The following is a 24,347-nucleotide window of genomic DNA, read 5'->3' on the forward strand; positions in this document are numbered from 1 at the left end:
ATAGGCAGCTTTATTATTGTGAAAAATATATGCACCTAGATTAAGGCGCTCTGTGTGTGTGTGTGTGTATATACATACTTTCTGATTTTATTTTGACAGGAATGTTTTGATCCTACTATGCAGTTGCATCTTGTTCATCAAGCTCCATGTACCATTCCTCCTTACCTCTCAAAAAATGGATCAAGTCTTGGAGATTTGCTAATAGGCTTCTTCAAATATTATGCCACAGAATTTGAGTAAGTAATAAGTTCATCTTAGTGTTTTGGAATATGCAAAACTTTGATTCCTTCTATTCAATACATCAACACTTTATAACCCTTGAAGAGAAAAAATAGTAGTAATGCAGGAGTGGTAACTGAGAGAGAGGAAATGGGTGAAAACACTAAAGGATAACTGGAATCAGGAATGCTGATAAAGAGTGTCTGACCTCTTTTGCTTAGCCAAGCATCCTATCTGGTAAAATAGCTGCCAGAAGTTAGAGAGTTTTGTCCTTTAAAAATAGCGAGGTTTTGTTATCTTACACTATTCTAAAACTGCCTATCCATGTGTGAGAAAAATCTATTGTTAGTTGTAGTTTAAGGTATTGATTGTGATATAAAATATTTGGACCTTAATAGCTGCGCTTGTCTTCTGTCACCACAAGTCAATGGAGGTAACTGACCAGGTGGCTCCTTACTTTGACTATAATATAGATCAACATAGGATAGGCCACACTTAGTGAAGAATTCTCCCATATATAGTTGGTTCCCTAACCTTGTTGGTTTGCTAAAATCTGAGTTTAATTTTGGCATCTGGACTTTTCTTGTAGAAGAGAAGGAAAAGCTAAAGTTGTGAGGGCATCAGAGAAAGCTATAGATTACAAACGTTTTGCCAAATTGTCACTCGAGAATTTCTTAGAAAAAGTGCTTGTCCGTATAAAATATCAGATGGTTGTATTTCAATAAGTGTGGAGAAGAATTAAGAGGTGGCCTAATGAGTACCAGCTGATTCAAGAACAGAAACAGGTGAAGGGAATTGTGAGCAGACATGGATCGTTGCCGGAAGGAAGATATAAGAGAGGCAATGGAGAGAGACAGAGGAGAGCGGTGCAATGGAGAGAGAGATGGTGGGGCTGCTCTGTTATGATAAAGGCTGTATCTATCAGTTGCAACAATTGGCGCCCGAACAGGGACTTGAAGAAGAAAACCTGAAGAAAGAAGGTCTTCAAGAAAGGAAATAGAAATATCTGGTGGTGAGCCCCGCTGAACGGCAAAAGCTGTTGAAAAGAAACAGAAAAAAAAAGCCGTTGAAAGGAAACGGGATAGAAACTGTTGAAAGGAAACAGAAAAAAAAGCCATTGAAAGGAAACAGGATAAAAGAAAAAAAGCCGTTGAAAGGAAACGGGATAAAAGAAAAAAAGCTGTTGAAAGGAAACGGATACAGAGGTGAGCAGCCGCGGGGAAGTTATATGAACTTTATAAATTAGTCATGGGGTAGTCGGCATCTCAGTAGAAGAACTGAAGAGGAAAACTTTGCAATTAGAAGTTCTAGAAGGAATATTGTGTGTATGCAGCTCTGCAGAAGTTGCGTCCTGCAGAGCAGGTGTTGCAAAACGTGACTGATTCAGCAATTCTGGAGGGAAAATCAAAAGATAACAAAGATTCATTTGAACTTGTGCCAATGGCGGATGAAGCTTTACAGAAACAGAGGCTAAAGATGAACTTGTTCTAGTGAATGTAATGGCAGCAATTCTGGAGGGAAAATCAAAAAATAAGAAAGATTTATTTGAACTTGCACCAACGGCAGATGAAGTTTTGCAGCGATAGAGGCTAAAGCACTATTTGTTCCTGCCCTCCCCCCCAAGAAGATCTGCTGCAGGGATTCGTACCCACACACACACATATCAGTGATGTTCTAGAGGAAAGTGAACTGTGTGATGGAGAATAGGAAAAAGAATTAGAAATGTTAAGTTTGTGTAAGGAGGTATGCAAATGAATAAAAGAATATGGGTTATGGAGAATAGGAAAAAGAATTAGATTAAGGAGGTACGCAAATCAATAAAAGAATATGGGTTATGGAGAATAGGAAAAAGAATTAGAAATGTTAAGTTTGTCTACCATATGAGGTGATTAAGGAGGTATGCAAATCAATAAAAGAATATGGGTCACAGGTTTCATTTGAATATGAACTTGTTCTAGTGAACATAATGAACAATTTGGCAATTGAGAACAAAAAAGGGGGTGATGTGGAGAAGAATTCTGGAATCGGGAGTTTCGGATAGGACTTTGGCAATACAAAACCATAAACAAAAGGGGGAGATGTGGAGAAGAATTAAGAGGTGGCCTAATGAGTACCAGCTGATTCAAGAACAGAAACAGGTGAAGGGAATTGTGAGCAGACATGGATCGTTGCCGGAAGGAAGATATAAGAGAGGCAATGGAGAGAGACAGAGGAGAGCGGTGCAATGGAGAGAGAGATGGTGGGGCTGCCCTGTTATGATAAAGGCTGTATCTATCAGTTGCAACAAATAAGCTTAAAGATCTTCTGAAGAACTTGTTTCTGAGGTCGTTGGTTCATACATGTTGCTGTCTTGTGTATGTGCATCATACTGATTTCCTGGAAGGAGAACAAAATATATAGCTGCTGGATACTCATTATAATTTTTGAAGTGTTCATATTTTGCTTCAAAGTAAGAAGTGAACAATCATGCAATCGTTGTAAGAAAACATTGCTGGGGTGTGCACCACATGTGGAATATGTAAGCTAAATCCATATGGCCTGTGGCAGTTCATGTACTAACTGCACTTTGTGCATGCTTAAGCCTCATTCTGAGAGATACTCACATAAAAGATTTTCCTTCAACGCTCTCTGCAGATAAGGGAATGGTCTTCTGTCCTAAACGTTTCTCCTAAACCTGTCTTTTCAGCTGGCAAGGTGCTGTTTGCTAAACAGGTAAATGAGAAGATACTACTGGAGGATATCCTCAAGTTCCTAATTTATGTGGGACACTAGGTGCATCCTTTACTACTTGCCTGTGTAACGAGCTGTTGATCTTCTCACATGGAAGTAAATATCTTTTCAACTAAGGAAGAAGTTTCTGGTTTGCAAACTAGTGGAGAAGATCTTCTCCAAATGCAGGAAAAATACCTAATTTGACTTTTCTGGTTTGGGTGCTTGTGAACATAGTCAAGAGCACATTTCTGCATAAGTCAGTAGCTGGTCCAGGAAGACTTTTGTTTTTACCTGCTGTTACACATGCAGGATATACTAAGAAGTATGAAGACTAACAATGCTGCAATATCAGTACTTGAATTGATGGTAATCCCTGAATATTACTTTTCGTGGTGATCATAAATGTTATGAATGTTATGAAAAAAATGTTACCTAAATTTAATCACGGAGGCATAGAGGAGCTTCTGGTTAAAACAAAGCTTGAAAAAGTGGACAATGAAGACAGGATAGTTGCTGACATCAAGGAAAGAAAAGATTTTTAAAAAACAACCAACCAAAAAAAGAATATCTGGCTTGTTTTTCCAGTGTTAAGTACCTGTTAAGCATTTAAACATTTGGCTGGTGATATTCTGTTTAAAAAAACAAAACAAAACAAAAAAAAACCCTGTAAAAAATAGCTATTAGAATTCCTGTGTTGAAAATGTTACACAGCTCAGAAGTCCTATTAGGAAATGATGCACCTAGTGCAGCAACCTGTATTATTTTTAACTCTTTCTGCTACAGAAATAAAACTTAATCGGGGACCATCTGTGTATCCCTGACAATTATAAATCCTGTTTGAAAGGAGCCGGCTGTGTGTCTCGAAGATACTAAAATTTCGTATAGTTTCATAAAAACTGGTAATGGCTCAAGAAGAGAAACCCAAATTAATGCCCATGCTGGGGAAAAGGCAGGCGAAAGAACGTAGTGTTTAAAGATTTGTGTGTGTGATAGCCAGCTGATGAGAACAAGGACAGTGTCACCCTATCCAGTTATCTTTGCTTTGAGGTTGCTGATGAAAACAACATTATAGGTGGGAATGAGGATAAGAGTTAAATACACACTCACAGGGCTCTGTTAGTTCTGCCTTTCATGGAAGAGCTAGTATTTTACTCTTGAATGTGTTTCATTGCTGTAATCAATATTTTTTTCAGTGTTTGCTTTCCATGTAGAACACTTATTAGTGTTTTTATGCACAGAAATTTTGAGATTCTGTTTCAGATACTGTGACTATTAAGTTAGGTCCCATTTAAATGACCTGTATTATGCCAGTGAACTTTCATTACTGAACTGTAACGTGTTTGATGAAAAGATTATTAAAGACAATAAAGAGATTGATTCAGTCACGAGAGCTACTTCAGTTTTCATAAAGGTGATTTTTGTAGATTCCTATCTATGAAGTAGGACGCAACACTACCAGGTTTGATACACGGGATCTGTTTTGCTGAAAGAACAGCATGCAGTCAAGCATGATCAGATCATGTGTGAAGATCATAATTTTGGACAGAATGAGTCATTGACGCCACCTGCCTGGAATGCATAACTGATCAACTATTTTACATGTATTGGTCAGGAAGATGAAGAGAAGATGGAGATCCATTGTTTTAAACTTCCCCCTCAGTCTAGAAAAGGCCAGTAGGTATTTCAGTTAAAACCTGTTTTATTTTACTTGATGTAGTGAATAATATTTAAGGGCAGGATGGGCCCAAAGAGTAGGGCACAAAGGAAGAAACAGGAGCGGCGCAAAGGAAGAAACAGGAACCTTGCATGCTGTGCAGCCATGAATAAGTTTATCTCCTTGTGCTGTGTTTTTTTCCCTTATTCTTTTAATCTGCTTTGTTTATTTAGACTATAAGCTTTTTCAGAAAATTGCTGATTACCATGTATTTATACAGTGCACATTCCACAGCTCTGCTCTGGGATTTTCAGTGTGTCTATAAGAAATAATTTTTATCCCCCTTCATAAGTTAGCAGAAATGTGATTTGGAAATTGCTGCATATATAATTTTTATCCCCCTTCATAAGTTAGCAGAAATGTGATTTGGAAATTGCTGCATATATATTGCTGCATATGTAGTGCATACACTACATATGGCAAAGCTTGATTTGCCGACATGGTTGTATAATTAGCTTGCCATAAGAGTTCAAGTCTGCATAATGTTTCGCATGATACAGCTGGCTAAAAGTATGCTTATAACTCCATTTTAACTTCAAGTATTTCAAACTATCAAAGGTCCGCTGATCACGCAGTGAATGTGACCAAGTGAAAAATGTATGGAGGTGTTCTCAAAAGAAAGTATTTGGAAACTGGTCCTTGTTTACCAGGCCTCTGAAGAGAGTGTCTGATTTCATTTCTGCAGCTGTCAGTGAAGGCAGCAGGTTGTCTCTTGGCTATCTCTTTACAAAGCGAGACCTTGAAGCAAGACCTTGCTCCCCTGAAGTTACTGCTAGGGAACCTAGAGATTAACCTTTGGGACTGTACTTCTCTTAAATTTATTGTTTCAAGTTACGTAGCAGTTGTTTAAGATCATTCACTGATTAAGTTGTATTTGGTGGACGTGATAAAAGATTGGTTACATTATCATGACAAAATATGAAATACAGTTTCTGACAGCTCTCTTCAGGGTAGAATTGGTCAGGTAATAAAGGCATCATTTTTTAATAGTATATTGAATTAAATATGCTTGGAATTTGTACCCATGTTAGTGTGCTTATGCAAGTGGCTTTGGCTTATAAGAACGCTCTGGAAAGGATAAGCTTTTTCATCTTGGTAGTGTATTCATACACACTTACGCCTGGTCTTTTTCTTTCAAATTCTTGCCTTCTCCATGAGGAGCACATAGCTAATACCAGAAGTAACTGATAATTGAAATAGCTGTTTAAATGGTTATTTTTAACTTATGGATTGAAAGTGTGTATGCAGAGAATATTTGTTTCTTATTGGCAATAATGAAGTTATTGTGTGCAAGCCAAAATGGTTAAAATTGATACACAAATTACTTGCTATTGGCAATTAATTTCTAATTCTAATTTCTAATTTTGGTACCAAGGCAGGGTTAGTAAAGGTTTAATGAGACTATTAGATAGAGTAGTTGTTTGCAAGTTTAAATAAAAAGCTGTTTAAATAGCTAGAAATGGCACCTTTTTTGTTGCTTTTTGCTAAACCAGTGTATTATAAATGCAAGGGATCAAGCCAAGTATAACCTAGAGAAAAAAAAGTCAAGAGAAGAATTACATGTTTGAAGTGAAACAATACTGCCTGGTTTAACCATAGATCAAATACTTTGTTGCATGACTACTTTTTCCCCCCAGTGGCCTAGATGTCTCTGGTTTTTAAATAAGCTTTTAGAAAAAGCAGAGGAGTTGAACTGTTAGCTTCTGCTGATGACCAATGTTCTGGAGCTGCAGTTTAAGCTTCTTTGGTGCTCTAGTCACATGCTTTTTCTATTTTGTCTTTTTTTGTGTTTGGGTTTTTTTGAGCAATTCATCTGAATTTCTTGTTAAGCAGGTGTTGATGGTAGTTTATTAAGAAGACATGGTAGGAAAGTATTTGGTGCTTAACAATATCTCTTGCAAATGTAGTCCACTATGGGAATTAAAGAGAGGGAGAGTCATGGGTTAGAATGAAAGCTTTAGTTTGCATTGAATGCTAGAAATGATCATCACCTGTACTAATTTTCTAAAGACTATATCAAGAGAAATCTAAATATACACAGCAGTAGGTGAATAAGTAATCTGAGGTATCCTAAACTATGCTTCATATGTTGTGTCCTGCACCTTTTTGAAATAGGCTCTATTCGTATTCTTAAATAGAAGAATAATGTACGTGTTCTATGGAAGTACAGTTATTCAACAACTCACTTTCTTAAGTGGTTTTAATCATGAGTTGTATCCAAGATAATTTGTAGAATTACAGGCACGGATTTCTAGCTGGTATAAACTGTCTTGTCGCCACTGACTTAATGGAGTTATGACAGCTGATCTGCGGTCTAGGGAGCACAGATTTAACTGATGAATTATAGACTATTTTGATTTACAGTTGATATTTACAGATTTCCTGCAGGTGGTTGATGCACCCAGCCAAGCTCCTCTCTCTTTGCATTATGTCAAAAGATTGATTCAGTCAGGAGATCACATTAGGTGTACATAACACTAGTACAGCTAGCAGCATGCTACCCAGCTAAGCCCCATTTAGGCAGGGCATATGGTGACACATTGTTGGTGATCCAGGCGTTTTGCTGATATGGTAGTTTCCTGGTTTAGTTAAGAGCAGCTGAAAACTGGCTGGGTAGATAAGAACATAAAACTGCAAGTGGTTGCTTTGGCTTCCATTATATTTGGCATGTTGTTGTATGGAGCATCATAAAGATGCTTGGCATGTTGTAAAGGTTGCCCTGTAAAGTGCCTGCTGTTCCTGTTTCAGTGTGATTGTTTCCTATGGTTTTGTTGTTGTAAAATTGTGTGCAGAAAGCGGTAGAGTATCTTCAAACGCATATTTGAGTTGTTGCTCTGTCGTTACACTCATAGGAGATCTAAAATTCAGCATATACAAAGAGGTAGTGCTTTCTAATAATAGGTTCCTTGCACCAGGAATGCTGGCCTGTAAGCAAGCTATATTTATATATCTTGATGCTGGTTTAATTTTTTTTTTAATGGAATGCAGTATGTGACTTCATCTGCAATTAAACTCCTTATGTTCCTTTTCTCCCCACAGAAAATTCTGAAAGATAGATTTGAGGCTATAATTTCTTTTGAACTTAGAAAAAAATGTAGGTATCCATGTTCAAGTTGACATTATTTTTTGAAAAAATTATTCTGTCGTGAATATATGTTACTCATGGATACCTGTGGTGTTCTGTTTTGCAGATGTTTTCGTAAAGAAACTTCTGTTTGTGGAAAATTTTTCGTGTTTCCTAGCCGTCTTTTCTTAACTCCTATATAGTGAATTATGAAGATTAGACTGTTACACTAAATTACTCATTATTATAAAGTACTGTGTTATTCAGGCTTATGACATAGCAATTTGACAATTTTTTAATGTAAACTGATATTAATTTAGAATCAAGAGTTAAAAGTTCTGCAAATTGTCTTCCTTTTCCCTAGTTGGAGCCATCAAATGATTTCAGTTCGTGAGGCCAAAGCTATTCCAAGACCTGATGGTATTGAATGGAGAAACAAATTTATTTGTGTAGAAGGTAAAACGTAAAGCTGCATTATAATTTTTAACTGTTAAGACACTAAATACATAAATCTGTCAATTAGACTTTACCTTGGTTGTGTTTTAATAATGTATACATATAATATATTTATGTAGAAAATGAAGTTTAACCAATGTAAATAGTTTTGGAAACAGTCCTGCCAAAAACATTTGAGAAGGAAGCTTTAAGTTCGATAGTGTTTAAAAATAGTTCTCCTGACCTTTTCCTCAAGAGCACTCATTGCCCTGTTACTTTTGGAACAGGGCTTAGGACTTTGACAAGGAATGGCCTTTATGACAGTAATGTGTGTTTTCCTGCTCCGCAAGAATAGTTGTCAGTTTTGCCAAGATTGAGCTTCTGAAAAAACACAGCGGGCACATATTCAGATTCCTCTCTAAGAATATTCTTTGTTCTAGAAAAGCTCTGGCATCCCAAGTCCTAGCAGTGACTAGATTACGGGTATGTCGATCCCCTTGTGGCTACTATTTTTGGCTGGCTTGTGAATGTGTGGTTTCTGCAGAGTCTGTACAATGCCCTCCGGAACTGGAGCGTAAACCCAGGCTGCCTTTCAGAGTTGCCGGTCTCAGCCTTCCTAGTGCAGGCTGAACTGGGCAGTAGCACTATACAGGGAGCTGCTTCATGTGCTCTTGATGCCTTTCAACTGCCATGGGGAATCTACATGGAGAAGATGAACAGTTAGCATGCATAGGAGATGAAGCTCGGACCAGAGAAAGAGAAGATGATAGACCAAGAGAAGGACTGAGAAGTTAGGAGAATGAAAAGAGAAGCAGGGAAGAGACGGGAGTGAGGGGTGCTGTGTAAGTGGAAACAGTTAACACAAAGAGATAAGAAAGGGGAGTGAGAATCAGAATGCAGCAGGTGAAGGGGAATTGGTTGGACAAGGGACCATGGGATAAGGAACCAAGTTGGAATGGGATCAGAATTAGAAGTAGGCGGTTTAAGACCCTGAAGAGGTGAAGAGGGTGAAGAGGGAGGGTTTGAAATGGGAGAGGTGGCCTGTGGCCTGGCTGTAAATAAATAGAGGCTATTAGCATCAGGATATTGAGGGTTGAAGTTTTAGGATAAAAGAGGAATAGAAGTTGGACAGAAGCCAAATGGTATGGAAAGAGTTGTTAAGAGACAGGGAAAATTTTGCTGCGGGAGGAGAGGGGATAAGGCAGAAGTCCTGTGGCTGGACAGACATTCCTCAAGATTGCTGGGGGTTGGAGTGCACCCGTGTGTGTGTGCACATAATTTCCTGCATTTGTGCTGTTCTGGGCAGAGAATAATTACCTACTGGTGAAGTTAGTTATTCTGTGGCCCAGAGCTCACCAACTTTGCTGTAATCATATGGACAGCAGTGTGAAGCGATGTGATGAGACTCCTGTTCTTTATTTGACTTCTGGGGGGAAAAAATCAACTACCAGTCATCGGAAAAAAAAATACACTGAAAGACGGCTGCACGCTTGACTCTGCAGAGTTGAGAAATGTGAGAATTAGAGTAGCTGCACAGCTGAAATGATTTGGGATAGCACAGTGCAGGCATTGCCAAGGCCCTGGTCTGAATGTGGGAGGTGAGAATGCTGGGCAGCTGTGTCTGCTGCTGTCACATGATGCTGATCTGCTGTGTTGCAGGGGGGCTGTGTGTTTTAAGGTCTCAATTTTTCTATGACATTACAAAGTGGTTGAATAACTAGGTTTTCTTTCTGCCAGGTTAGAAAATAGAATATCAGGATACAAAATAGGCTTTTTGGAGTTTGTATGAAATGGGATTGATTACATACAAGTTTTCCTTGAGAGTGCATCTTGCATTTGCACTATTAAAAAAGCAAAATTATCTATAGGTGGCACATCTGATTCCTTCCTGTTACAATGTGCTTCAAGACTTTATTAAGAGTGTGTTTTAGCCTCACATACCAAGTTTTTACTTCTAAATTGGAAGGGAAAAATTAAATTTCCTATTTCAGCTCAAAGTAGGCTTCATGTTTATAACAGCTGTTAAGCTGAACTAGTTTAACAAAGTATGTAGATAAACTTCGGTGTACTTTGAGAAGAAGCTTTTAAAAGCTAGCTAAATACGTCAACATATTCTGGTTTCCAAGTCTTTGTCAGACTAAAATTTCAGTAATTGATATTATTGCATATATTTTTTAATTTTTTAAATATACTTGTTGATAGATTACATGAGTCCATGCCTGCAAGTTGCCATAATTCTGCATGTATTTAGGCTCGCTCAAAGAAGAAAATGTGTTCTGTTTTAATTTTTATTGGCCTTAAGACTGATTCGCACTTGTATTTCTGCTGTTAGAGAAACAAATATAGTAGAGGTGCTCTTTTCAGACAGTTTAAAATCTGGCAGGCTATTACCATTATGGGGATACCGAGAACACTGCATCTAGCTAATGTTTGTGAACATTCCTTGTCAGAAGCTCTAAATTGCTAGCGACTATTCTGGTTTCAGTTTAAATCTTGTCTATATTAAATATCATCATACACTCTCCTGGAGAGTGGAAAAAGACAGAGTTTGGAAAAGCTAGAAATATAGCAATTTTGTGAGACAATTAAATTTATAGTCATTTAGGGAAACTGGATCAGAAGCAGTCTAAGCTGCACCTGATTCATGCTTGTACATGTTAAAAATAATTCTAAAAAGAATTCCTCAGGCCTTGGTTTGCAGCAGTTCTGAAGTTTTATGATTTCTTGTATTTTCATTTGGAAAGATGATCCCCTTTAGCCTTTCCCTCAAGCATCAGTGTTGAGGTTGTATTACTTTTTTTCTTCTAATATTCTCATCTCTATATGTGAACAAAATAATTTATGATGGACTCTGACTGTCTTGATGGTTGGAAAATGTAGAGGTGTAAATAGTAAGTGATTGCAAAATTATTCCTGCTGCGCTCCCGGGAGTGAGTTTGCCTTTTGACAGTATATATTCAGGGAGAATAAAGGGAAGATGTGAGTTAGCTTTTGTGACTAGAGTACATTTTTTCCCTGCTGACGGTTTCAGAAGATTGTACAGTTTGCTCTTGTTGCTTTAAAAAATATATCTTAATCTTGACTCATAAAGTACATAAAGGTCCTAGCATTAAAGAAACGGTTAACATCACGTTTAAGACACACAAAAGAAATGCTATAAAGCTTCACATGGTAAGGGACATGGAATTCTTAGTGGCAGTAGGTCATTCTGTCAAATTATGTGACTGACTTCAGAGGACTATGTACCTTTTTTATTTGATTGCCAGTTTTTTGTTCCAATCTAAATGTATGATGCATTCTAAAGTAAAATAAATCTGCCTGTAAACGTCCGCTTAAAACTTTATAGGTAGTTTGAAGAGAAACCTTTCAGAAACCTGCCAAATACAACATTTACTGCATGAAAAAATTTCTTTGTGAATTTAAATATCTTGAAGAAATAAAAACCCAATGCCATGGAGGATGTTCCAAATTTGAAGTCCGAGTCTCCATAATGGCATAAGCCTTTCTGACGTCTGTTTAATGCTTTATTTTACTGCATGTCCCTGTCTGAATAAAAGCAATTCATAACCAACTGAACAAAAAAGCTACCTGATCTAGCAAATACTTCTGTGGTTCTGTGGCCCTTAAGGACTTTCATACAGGCTGCCAGTGTGAAATGTACCACGTTGTTTAAGCAGTTCTCTAGTAAGGCAAAAAGGACTATAAAATCTGTTTTGTAGCACATTGTAATGCATAGTCTCTGCATCATAATTTTGTAGTGTTTGTTCCTTTAATGTTGGCAGCTCCTTGGCAAGGAGTACTTTTTTAATCCTTCAATTAAAAAAAAAAAGGTTCCGAAGTATTAATTATGTTAGCAAAAAAAAAAGGGAAAACATCACATAAATTTGTAGTCTGTTAGAAGGTGGAAGCTCCAAATTGTTAACTTATGAGTAGATATTGTAGAATAGGTATGAACTGATAAAATATATTTTTGCAGCAGTTGATACATCTTATATAAAAAGTTATAGTAAATATTTTACAGTACTCCTTGTATTTCACTGAGAAGCTGTTGAATGAGATGAATCTAAAGTGAACAGTTCCAAGAGGCACGTGTAATAAGTTTCAAAACATTTTAATATGCAAAATCATATTCTGATATGTCATCACAGACTATTAAGCAGTAACAAATAATTACTGATGCATAAATTCAGCACAATTATAGTGTGCTTCAATAGATATAATAACCTGACTTTATTATGGATTACATACTGTTAGACCATTTAGGGTTTGGGCTTTTTTTTTTTTTTGGATGAATGTTATGTAGAAATAAAGATTGAGAAGCAAAGTAGAATTAGCCACTCAAAACAGTTTTGGGAAGCAATGATTCTTCCCAGGTTTTGTCTGATTACTTGCTCAGTGAAGACAGCTTAGCTCTAGGGGTTTTTTTAACATTTTTAATGTTTGTGTTTGATCTTGCAGAGCCCTTTGATGGGACAAACACTGCTAGAGCTGTACATGAAAAACAGAAGTTTGATATTATCAAAGGTGAATTTCTGAAGGTAAAAAGTACATCTCATTTAATTTTTCCGGTCACTTCGGTTTTCAACATAGTTATACAAATGCTAGTTATTGAACCTGCCTGTTTCTGATGTTTGTATTATGAATATTTTTATGCTTTGTACTATATAAAGAATAGAAATGTATTTTTAAAAAAAAATGTGGAAAATAATTTAGTAAGAGTATTTATTAATGTCTGCCGTTAATCATCAGGCTTAAGTTGAAATGGGTACTTGAAATAGTAAACCCTTTGTCTTAGATTTTCTTGTGTGTGTAAAATTCTAATGATAGTTAATAGCTTTAGAATTACAACTTTATCTTCATTCATTATTTCTTCCTACATGAATTTGACTGGTAATAAACAATGTTTTATACTTCTTACTATCCCTTTTTTATAAATATTGCCACCAATGGTTTCCTGCTGGTTTTTGACAACTGAATTAAATTGGTACTTTTCTTTAGGGAGACCACACTCACAATTTTAGAACATGAGTAATTCAAACTGGAGCTTTCACTGTTCCAGTCAGTGCAGGAGGCAAGGACACTCTGAAGCAAGCAAAGATTTAGGCCTTGGTTAAACATCCTTTTTCTAAAAATCCTTGCTACCAGCTCTCTTTTATGCTTGTCTCCTATCATAGGCATTGCATTTGGAATTGCAGCTCAAATTCCAGTTTTCTGAGATCTCTGACTATTCATAATGTGATTATGACTAGGGTTTAGTGCACAGAACTGGCTTCCAGCTTTAACCAGTTAGACTTCTCTGTTATGCTGTCATTGGAGGCTCCTGTTTACTCCAGTTAAGTCCTCAAATATCTTGAGGGCTTCTCCAGCAAAAAGGAAATCAATGCTAGATACTTGTAATAAAACAAATGCTATAAGGTGTTGCCTTAGTCGGAAAGGGATAACTTTTTTGCGTTGTAATTCTGTTCAGAAATGTCATTTTCCTTCTATATAACCATGTTAGCATACAAAATACTGAACTGTTCACATACTTTTACATAAAATATTTGATTTTGTGATCTGCTAAAGCAGTGGTTTACAAAGTAGTTTGGGCTCTCTCACTGTTCTGTGAAATCAGAGTGAACTTCTCTTTTCAGAGTTTTCAATTAAAAAATTGTTTTCAAACCTGTGTGGTTTTCTGAAAAATGTAAAAGCCGTTGTTTGATCCTAGCTGTCTGGAAGCCTACATACTAGAGTGTTATGGCCCTGAAAAAATTTCCTCTTTACTAGGAACCATAAGGAATGATAGTTGCTTAAAACTGCAAGTACTTATTAATATCTTGCACTTTTTTTTATAGAAGCCTAAGGAATCTTTTTGTCTCATTGCCCTTGTGAGAGATTATTCTTCCTGTAGTTTTCATTACACGTTGTGGTTTAAATTAATTCTGTGTAAAGACAGGAGGATCACTGCAGTTGTTTGCAGGTTCATGGCCTAATAGATGTGACAGATGTGTCCTGGAATTCACACTAGAATTAAGTGTGAATTAAGACAATTAAGTTCTGGAAATGTCAGGGTGTAACTTCTTATATCAGAAACTTTGACACGTGTGAATTTGAGACAATTATTTTGCAGTCAGAATATCAATGTAATGCTGAAATGATATTAACATCTCAGTCTCCACAAATCCACTCTCTTCTTGAAAGGCTGTGCCTTCCTCAATAGTTCATTGCATTTTGTGTACCTTTTGGACTTTTTCTTCCCCTAAACAAAAAAAACAAAAAAAAAAAAAGAGAGAGAGAGAGAAAAACCCTCTCTTCAAGAAGGGGAAAAATATCAACCTTATTTTTGTGGATCTGTGAGGCTTATTGCTTACAATGGTATTTAAGTATTAATGGCAAAGATACTTAGCCTTTTAAAACCTTGTACTTTTTCCCCCCAGTCTTGGCAGGTATTACGAGACAAGAAAGATCTGAACTGTGTGTTACCTTTAAGAACAACCATACAAAAAAGATAACCAACTTCTTTCACTTTCTTCTTATTGGATCCTGCTGAAATAAAGAACAGTATAAAAATCGAGAGGCAGTTACCCCATCGTTTTTTATGATGTGTTTTTCTCTGTAAACTTTTGTTAAGAAAATGTTTGTAAGAAAGATTGCATATTTTATTATCGACATTTGTTAATACAGCTGTTCATTCAAAGATACGTTTTCTGAAAATGCTTGCGTTGTTGACTTCTAGAAAAAACTCAAACAGCAAACCACAAGAACAAATCCATTTTATGGGAAGTATGGGAATATACTGACTTGTTTCCATAATCTGTGTAATCATTAATTCAGACACATTTAACCATGAAATGAAGACATTCAAAGTTAAACAGTGTGCTGTTTAGCTGACTATATCCTTAAGGCATTGCACACAGTACCCACTTCTTGATGAACAGCCAGCCCGAGCTTTACATCTGCTTAATAGCAGTAAGCACTTTTGCTCAACTTGGCACTTTCCAGTTTTATTTCCCTTTTACAAGCAACAATTTACGAAAATTAAGCTAGATTATGGTTGGTAGTTCTGCATATCAAAAACTGTAATCTAAACTGGAATTTTCAAGCAACAGTTCTAGTGCAAAAAAGTTGAAATAAAAAAGAACAAATCAATACACATAAATGCTTCATATTCACACAGAGTAGGCAAGGTACTTTTTAGTGCTTCCTTTTGCATATTTGAAGTAGCAGTGATGCCTGCTTTGGGGGGAAAAAAAAACCACAAAACCAAAAAAACCCAAAACCACAATCCAAAACTCCCCACAGCCCTACCACTGCTTACAATAATCTGGGCTTCTGTTTTGATTTTGTGTAAATATTTGTAAATTGGTCAACTACTGTAAATTGAATTTAAATAAGTAATCTTGAAAATTTTAGCTTTTCCAAAAAAAGTTGTGAACCCTCTTTTAGACCTGCTGTAGCACAATTTGTGCCTCTCATGTATTTGTTACTGAAGACCAATTCATTGTTAAAACTGCACTTACCATTGATGTCAAGTTAATATTTTCCGTTTTTTAAGTTTAATATTTTGTATGGTGTCCAGTGAAATAAAGTTTATATATGGAAGATAAAGCTTATTTTTCCAGTTTATGTTATTTTGTATTGCATATTTAAAATATTTCCTATAATTAAGTAGGAAAGGGAATGCCTTGTAAAGGTAAGGCCCCTGTTGCAAATCATAAACTTCTATATGGCTATTCTGCGCTGCATCTGTGTACAGGTAAAAATTTCATCTATTGCTGCCTCTAACGAGGTTGTGAAAACCCTTATAACTGTGTAAAATAACAAGCATTATCGCTTCCTGTGCAAACTTTTAAGTTCTGATTAATTTCAAGTTTTACAATTTAGAAGTTCTAGAAACTGTAAGCTATTTGCCTGCTGCGAGGTTACTTACTACACACTTGATCATGATCTAGTCTATGTAAGATTTTGGCTTGCTTCTTCAAACAGCTTCCTTCTGCAATTTAAACAGTCTTTCAGTTTTAATCCGACTCTAGCAATCCACTAAAATGTTCTCCCTCCATGTGTATGTTCCCCTTCCCTGCCCTTCCTCTTTATAAGATTGTCGACTTGGTCGTAGTGAAACATTAACTTTGACTTGCTTTATGTAAAACGGAAGCACAAGATTTTGGTACAGGATGATACGTGGATTCAAAGATGCTTTACAAGGGCTAGATGGATTTTGGGGAGAGGGGAGGGCTGCTCTTTTTTTAAAAAGGTGCTGGCTATCTCTTTGCCTAGAAAATGTAAAACTTTCCCAATGTAGGATAACTAAGAAGGGACATACATCTTCAAACTTGGCAAAAAATGTATTTCAAGTGAGTTGGATGTGATGCACAAAACTTTATGCTTGTCTATCTCTTACGCGTTTGCATTGCATCACCTAAGGTATCAACATATCTCACAGCTTAAATTACTGCTTTATGTTCGAAACCGCTTCTTCCTAACTGTTTTGAAATAGACAGTTAAAAAAATTGTGGTACCTCTGTGCAATTCCATAAAAATTGACCCACCACCCAATGGTCTTGTTAATAATACAAGCCAAGATCTGTAACCGCAATGGACTGTGTCTTTCAAAAGAATCCTTTCGAGTTTTTTTCTGAAGTTTAGGTACTTCTGATAAGCTATATTTATAATCAGAAATATAAAGTCTAGATGGTGATTTTCTCCACCTGTTTGGGGACATCCTCTCTAACAATGGAAAACTCCCCAGTAATTTACTGTGTTAGCTAAGCAAGGTGCAAGGTGGTGTAACTTGGTTTAGCTTATAGCAAAAAAAGCTAGTGGGTAATCGGGCAAGAGCACAGAAAGTGGCAGTGCTCTCACATATTAAAAATAATCTGAGACGTTTGGAAAACAAATTTCATCAGATGTCATATTACATTATTCTCCTGTCAAGGCAAATGAGCAGTACCACTTTCCATGGAAGTGCCAGACAACTGGAACAACAGTGAGTGAACATAATGATATTTGTTAAATGGTGGGCTGCAACTTTTGTCAGAAAACTTCAGATAAAATACCACAAAATAAATGGTTTGGGGAGAGTGAGTACGAGCTGAACTTTAACTAACTTTGGATTCAGTTCTGCATAGACTGAAGTTGTTCAGAGGTTTAATGACCTGGATTTTCACTTACTCTAGACAGGTATCCAGAGCAAGAAATCCACTAATGGCTATCAAATCTTAGTGTTAGCGTGAAGTTTTCCGTTCTCCTCAACTTCAAAATAAAAACTTTTGCACGCTTATCCCTTGGCGGGTGTGATTCCTAGCAGGAAATTTTTCTGAGAGACCTTTGGTAAAAGGTGTTTTTCATGGCTGACTAAGGTTTCGGCGTGTGTGCAAGATTCTGACTTGCCTGAGGTTTCTTACTGCCTTGAAATAAAAATGCTTTGGTTCAGCTGAAGTGTTTGTTGTTTTAGGACTAGTTTTGACTCCTCATTTTGGCATTGGGTTGGCCTCTCATTTCTCACCTTATATAATGTCAAAAACTACTAGTGTCTCATCAAGGATTTTAGGAACTCTCTTTAGTCTTCTAGCAGTGTTTTTACTTAACAAGCTCAGAGGTGTATGGGAGGAGCAAACGTTAGCAAGAGCTTCCCATTCAGTAACAGTAGTGCCAGAACCGGCGTAGGCTGTATACTGTGAAACTTGGAAGTTTCTTTTCTAACTCTCTTGCTCTTACTTCTCCTAAAATGGGATTGTGTAAGTGTACTCTGTGTACCTTAAGGTGTTCTGACAGTATGAGAGGTTATTTTTAAGAAATCCCTTACAAAGAATTCAATATAAACCAATTTTAAGACTGAAATTGAAGGGTGACATGGTTATTTGGGAGAAATGGGCAGCCATGTTAAAAGGATGTAAGAAGACTTGTAGATAACCTGAAGTTAGTGTTTGTGAATACTGTCCCAAATGCTTATTTGAAACCAATGTTTTACCTGAACCTGGGTCACTGGACTCAATTCACGGTATATTTGGTGTTAAATTTAAGTCCATCAGAGAATGTCACTCTTGATTTAATGGACTCTACTTGCTCTGGGTTGTCACGTGTATTTTGTAGTGTTATGTTTGTCTTGTTTTCTCTGATCTTTTTGTGTTCTGATATAAATCTTTCCCTCATTGATTTAACAGAGTATGATGCTTGTAGGAAGACCACGAAAGAATATGGTATTTTGGTCAACCTGCAGGTTAAATTAAGTTGTGAGAAGTACAGAAGGGCGAGCACTAGGTCTGGGAATAACTTGAAGGGGTTCTGGTAAAAGGGTACTCAACTTCCTCTTCTGTGCTGAAGACTGAATCAAAACTTGTGCAATATATGTATGCTTCATATGTAAGCATTTCTAGAAGATTATAATGTTCTTGTCTTCCATGTGTGAAGAATGCGAAATCCACTACCTTAAATTTCATTGTGCTGTGTACACGGCTTCTGTGCTCATGATAAAATCTTGAGTTTAAGTTAGCATCTGTTTCAAGTACACTTCTTTGAGGAATTATGTTCTGACCTTGTAAATTGTGTACCTCAGTGGGTAGGTCAAGAGAGCAGACAGGTTTTATGTGTACGTACTGTTTAGGAAATATTTTACTTCAAGTGAATCTGTCAGTAGAATTTTAATTTAGCATTGCAGAGAGAGCTTGTACTCAGAAATACCAGCTTGAGTGTTTCTGTACTTAAAACACACGGAAGAGTTCGCAGATTGATTTATAGCCAGCTATTTATTTGAAGAACAAAAAAAAAAAAAAAAAAAAGAAAAAAATGGATTAGAGTTATACTGTGCATACACTATTTTATACCTGAAATAACTTGGAAGTTCTTTATTTAGATCAGAGTTTTGGTGCTTCTCCCCCTCTTATAAAAACCAATTTTAAAAAAAAAGTCATTACTTTGGCTAGTAGAGGCTGGTCATACTTCCATTTTGTCTGTGAAAAGCACTGCATTTTGCGTGAAATGCAGAACAGTAAAGGGTACACATGGCTTAACCTAAAACCCCACACGGTACTTTGCTTTAAATTAAAATTGGTCCAAGTCCACTCAAAGAGGAAATTTGAAATGTCCTGTGATTTAACACATCGACAAATTTGGGGGTTCATATATATATATATATATTTTTTCATATATATTCAATAATATTAAAATATATTTTAACACTGTGTTGTTAAAAACTACAGTGCATCTGATGCCTCTTACAGTATGGTATTCATTACTAAAGGTGTGTGTCCTAGGCTCGTCCACTAGTGTTTGACCTCTCTTGCTCAAATTTGAGGCACTCTGGGTCCCCCGGTGTGCTCAGAGGTGGAACTCGCTTTTGAACGTGCCAACTGACGGTTGGACTCGATGATCTTAGAGGTCTTTTCCAACCTTAATGATTCTATGATTCTATGAAATGCACCTTTTTTTGGAGCCGCAGGAAAACTCTCCTTCCGCTTCATCTGTGCTGTCCACCCCAAATTCGCTAGAGGTGGCTTGGGAAGGTCTGCCGGGGCCCCAGCCCTTCCTCCCCGCCGCTGCCCGCCGGCCCCGTCTCTGCTGTAAAAACACCTCGTCGGCAGCGGCAGGCAGGCCAAGGGGGCGAGCAGCCAGACGGATGGCTGTCGGATTTTGCCACGTGTCCTGGCACCCGGCTGGTGCTAGGACCCGGGGTAGGACCAGCAGCGACTCGGTGCTGTGGCTTCGCTGCCTTCTATTTAAAGACTGCCCTGAGTCAGGAGAAGCGAGAGCTGCTGGGGATGACAGTTGCTTCAGGCAACCCTGGGGAGGACAGGGTCGGGGGTAAAAATCACCGGCGAGGGCCTGAGCTGGGAAGGGCATGGAGGCGTACCGTGGCGCCGAGTGCGACCGGGCGTCTGAGACCTCGTCCTTCGTAGAGGATGAAGAAGAAGAGGAAGAAGAGGAGGAGGAAGAAGAAGAGGAGGAGGAGGAGGCTGTGGACCCGGAGGAAGCGGAGGAGCTGACTAAGAGGTACTGCCTCTCCAGGGACTCGCAGCCTCGGGGGGAGCTGGCTGCTTCGTCCCGAAGCACAAGCCGGGGGGATGCCAGGATTGGGGCCTGGTGCTGGTTTTGGTGCCTTTCCCCCTTCCCTTCCCCAATTGCCATAGACAAAAAGTGTGGGGGGCTGTTAACGGGGGAGTGTTTCGGGTGGGTATGGCTGTAATTAAGTTTTGTGCAGTAAGCGCCTGCCCTGAGTTCCCTGAAAACTTTTCTATTTAAAGATCCTCTGGCGTGCCAGCTCAAGTGGCATCTCCCTCCGCTCCTCCCTTTCTGGCTGACTCTTGGTCACATATTGGTCTTAAATGCTCTGCAGATTTGCTTGTCAGGGAAAATGGTCAAAGATTACAATGGCGCATTGAAATTTGTTCCTTTTTACGGCCCTTTCTCCCTTCCCACTTGTCCCTCCCTCTTCAGCCTCTTCTTCCCCAAAAAGGAAAAGCATGTTGTACGTGCTCACCACTGCCCGTCATCAGTTGTGTGGCTGATTTTTGGGGTGCAGTGAGGAATATTTTATCACTTCGATTTTTTTTTTTTTTTAAATTCTTTTTTTCTTAACTCTTGCACAGAAACAGTTTGTTGTCATAATGTTGCGCTCCTACCATCAGGAAAATAACGAGCAAGACAGTGGCCCGGCGCCCAGCACACGGCCGCGGTCCTGCGCAGGGTGCCGAGGCGTCTGCAATCTGATCCAGGCGGACGGGCTTCTCGGGCCGTGCCAGTGCTGGTGGTTTCAAAAAGAGACCATGAGGTCCCCCAGCGCATATCGGGTCACAAGATTTCTTCCTTGTCTTGGGTAAAGCCTTTTAATTTTGGGTGGATGCTGTAGGAAGAACCAAAGACATTAAGATTGACAGTTTGAAATATTTCAAGAAACCAGTTTTTGAAGAAATTTGGGTCACACAGTTCCTAAAACCTCAGGGCTGTGGAGCCATCCTGCGCTGACAAACCGCTCTGGGTGTATCACAGTTCAAAGCGCTTTCAAGCATTGCTGATGGTCACTGGAAGAGAAGAAGATGGCAGAAGAGAGGCGGGGAGGCTCTGTGCAGCCTAACCCACTCCGAAAGTCAAACAGGGAAACGTAGTGCAGGACTGTATGGAAACCTCCTTGCAGAGCGAATAGAGAGCTGGTTTTCCGAAGAAGTGGGGGAGAACGCTGCTTTTCTCCCGAGGGAGATGTTGACTCTTCAGCCCTGTACAGGCAGAGAGAGGGGTTATGTGCGGATACACGCTGCTTGCACTTGGGTGCAACCCTACGAGAAAACCAGCTGAGGTCGGTGGAGTGGAGCTACTCAATGCAGACAATTAGAACACAACTGACTGGATATTTTTTAATGCAATCTGCAATTAAATGGCTAATAATAAAACTCAAATTGTAAAACGTAAGTGGGAACGGCTAATTTTTCCCTTAAAGGGAGGGAAATCTATGTAGCCTTGCAGTTATTTACCGCTCGCACTGGGAGGATGGCTTCTCCGTGGGTCCCCGTTAGCAGCTCCCCACAGCTGGGTCTTGCTTCTGGCTGGCAGCCTCCGCAAGGCAAACTCGTGCATTGCATCTCACTGCTTAATTAAATCACAGCAACCATTCCGTATAGCTCTCAGTTATATTAAGAATTGCAGAGTTCATCTCTATCCTTAACCATCTTACTAATGAGAGAGGTCAGAGTCTACCAGAGAGGTTTTTAACAACTGTGCTCAGTGGTAACTGAGTATATTTAAATCCATTTGATTAGTTTAATTAGGCTAAAGGAGATGTTAAATTTGGGGTTTGGCACAGATATGGTAACTGCACCAAGCGCTCAGCAATAGCTTAGTAAAGTTAAATAAAACTAACTCTTTAACTGCTTAACTGCTTAATTATCTAACAGTGATTTAATCACTTTGTTGAGACCTAAGGGGGAACTTCTCAATGTCTGCATGTTATTTTAGATCCAGACTGCAATCCAGACGTTTATTAAGGACTCAGTTAATATTATCTAAAAAGTTGAGGAGAAACAAAACACGGAGTGAAGTTATTTCCTGTATTGTTGCAAATCTTGGCGTGGTTGTTGAGCTTACAGCCTTCTCCTGTGCTGAGTGTGTGGCAGAGCTTCTGGGAGGTGCTGGCTAAGCAAGAACAGCCGGTCCGAGCTCCTGAGACGTACTTACTCAGGCTGTAAGCTAATTCTTTGTTGACAAACACGTTTTCAAGACCCTGTTGCAGACCAGACTGGTTGTTTTTTTTTTTGTGCTTTGAAAATGTAGCTTAGAGTAGATGTAACCAATATGCAAACTTGGCTGAAGACAGCCTGTCCTGGACCCTGCCGTCATTGATTTATTTTTAACAACCCCAAGCTCTCTGCTGCTTTTGTCCTTCTCCTCCGCATGCAGTTGAACAGCACCTGGTTGTGCAATGTTGCAGTCAGTGGGAAATTCCCCATTGGCTCCTATTTCCACTTTTCAAGCATGCTAAATATTCTCATTCCTATTTTATGAGAGAGTTACGCAGCAAGATGTCTGGCCCAAGATCAGCCAGTGCCCGTGTGACAAAAGCAGAAGAGCCCTGGTGTTCCCGTGGGACACTAACTCCTGCGCCCTGACTGACCTGCTCTGCTTCCACACCAATTCCTCTGCAGCAGCCACAGGGAGTAAAATCCCAAAAGCTGCAGCAGAGCTTATGACTTGCCCCAAAATTACGATGCATGCACATAAAAAGCAGAAAAGTTCGGGTTTCACATCTTTATTATGATGTAATCTGTAAATAATTTGGTTTCCTAACACAGGTTTTTATGCAAGTAATGAGACTAACATGTGGCATCAGAATCTATTATAAAGATGGGATAAGGCATCCTATCTGTGTCAGCATAGATAACCCATTAATCTTCAGAGGGTTCATGCAATATTTTCTTGCCTTTGGGCATTTTACTATCTGAGACAGACAGATCGCAGCAGATGTCTTTTGTTTCTAGCTCCATGGAGAATTAATCATCTAAACGGGAAATATTTTGAAAGCGTGTATTGTGTGTTTTAAGGCAAACATGAGTATGAAGTTAATAGGTTTTAATTCTTGTATTGATAACAGTGAGATTAAAGTCCAGCTATAGGAAGATGGTTTACTATTTAACTGGTTTACATACCCACTGGAATATCTGAGTATCAAACAACTATGTGATGGGTGAGCAGCTCTGACATGGTTCTGTCTCTCGGACTGTTCCCAGCTGATGTCCTTTTTGCAGCGGGGAAGGTCTCTGGATGTGTCTGTGTGCAGGGCTTACATAAAAATGGCTCTGCGGCCAATGTATATGTGTTTCCAGGTAGCTGGTTTGCCTGGAATGGGTATGGGGCTGTGTTGTGATTTAACCTGGCAGGCAGCCAAATACCACGCAGCCACTCACTCACTCCCCCCCCACAGTGGGACGGGGAGAGAATCGGAAGGATAAGAGTGAGAAAAACTCGTGGGTTGAGATAAAGACAGTTTAATAGAACAGAAAAGGGAAAATAATAACGATAATGATAGAATATACAAAATGAGTGATGCACAATGCAACTGCTCTCCACCCGCTCCGACCGATAACCAAGTAGCGATCGCTACTTCCTGGAACACGCCTATCATTCATATACTGAGCATGATGTCACATGGTATGGAATACCCCATTGGCCAGCTGAGCTGGCTGTCCTGGCTGTGCTCCCTCCCAACACTTGTTTTGTTCTGTTTTTTTTTTTTTTTTTCCCCCCTTGAGCTGAATATCCTTGACTAGCAGGGTACTTAGAAACAGCTGAAAACATCTGTGTGTTATCAACATTCTTCTTATACTAAATTCAAAACACAGTAGTAGGAAGAAATTTAACTCCACCCCAGCCAAAACCAGGACAGGCTGATGTTATCTATTCATTTAGTGATAACCTAAGACCAGTAAATGGGAAGAAAGTCCTGGAGTTTCCAAAATTTTTTTTTTTTTTTTTTTAAATGAAGCAGTCCTTCCACAAGAAGATCAGTGGAGTGGAAGCTTCACAGACGAGTCTGGCTTAGGATGAGTGGTGAAAAGGATGACAGGGGAAGCAAAGCCGAGAAGTGGGCTGCCCACCACGTGGGGGATGCTGCAGCATCCAGGAGAGCAAAGGAGCAGAATGACATGCCAAATGGGAGGGTGGAAAGGGGAGCACTGGGGATTTGTCTTCCCAAAGAAAAGTTTGCCATACCCTCTCCAAAGCCAAGAAAGACAGACAGGG

General features: G+C 38.7%; 2 protein-coding genes across 16 annotated transcripts in view; both read left to right on the plus strand.

The window, feature by feature from the left end:
- The window catches only part of TENT2 (terminal nucleotidyltransferase 2), a 48,664-nt gene extending 32,933 nt beyond the window's left edge, over positions 1-15,731 (plus strand). For 7 of the 15 annotated variants that reach the window (XM_075138380.1, XM_075138377.1, XM_075138375.1 and 4 more), the window contains 4 exons: positions 100-236; positions 8,074-8,165; positions 12,603-12,668; positions 14,561-15,731. In XM_075138380.1, coding sequence (XP_074994481.1) covers positions 100-236; positions 8,074-8,165; positions 12,603-12,668; positions 14,561-14,673 — 408 coding nt within the window. In that variant the 3' untranslated portion in view covers positions 14,674-15,731. Of the gene's footprint in view, positions 1-99; positions 237-8,073; positions 8,166-12,602; positions 12,683-14,560 lie in introns of those variants that run through there. The other 8 variants (XM_075138382.1, XM_075138386.1, XM_075138384.1 and 5 more) reach the window with 5 other exon arrangements.
- A 4,080-nt stretch (positions 15,732-19,811) lies between these two features.
- The window catches only part of LOC142075279 (uncharacterized), a 51,653-nt gene continuing 47,117 nt past the window's right edge, over positions 19,812-24,347 (plus strand). Inside the window, exon 1 of the mRNA XM_075136441.1 lies at positions 19,812-20,111. Coding sequence (XP_074992542.1) covers positions 19,960-20,111 — 152 coding nt within the window. The 5' untranslated portion in view covers positions 19,812-19,959. The remainder of the gene's footprint in view (positions 20,112-24,347) is intronic.

The sequence above is a fragment of the Calonectris borealis genome, chromosome Z, assembly GCF_964195595.1.
Source record: "Calonectris borealis chromosome Z, bCalBor7.hap1.2, whole genome shotgun sequence".
Lineage (NCBI taxonomy): Eukaryota > Metazoa > Chordata > Aves > Procellariiformes > Procellariidae > Calonectris > Calonectris borealis.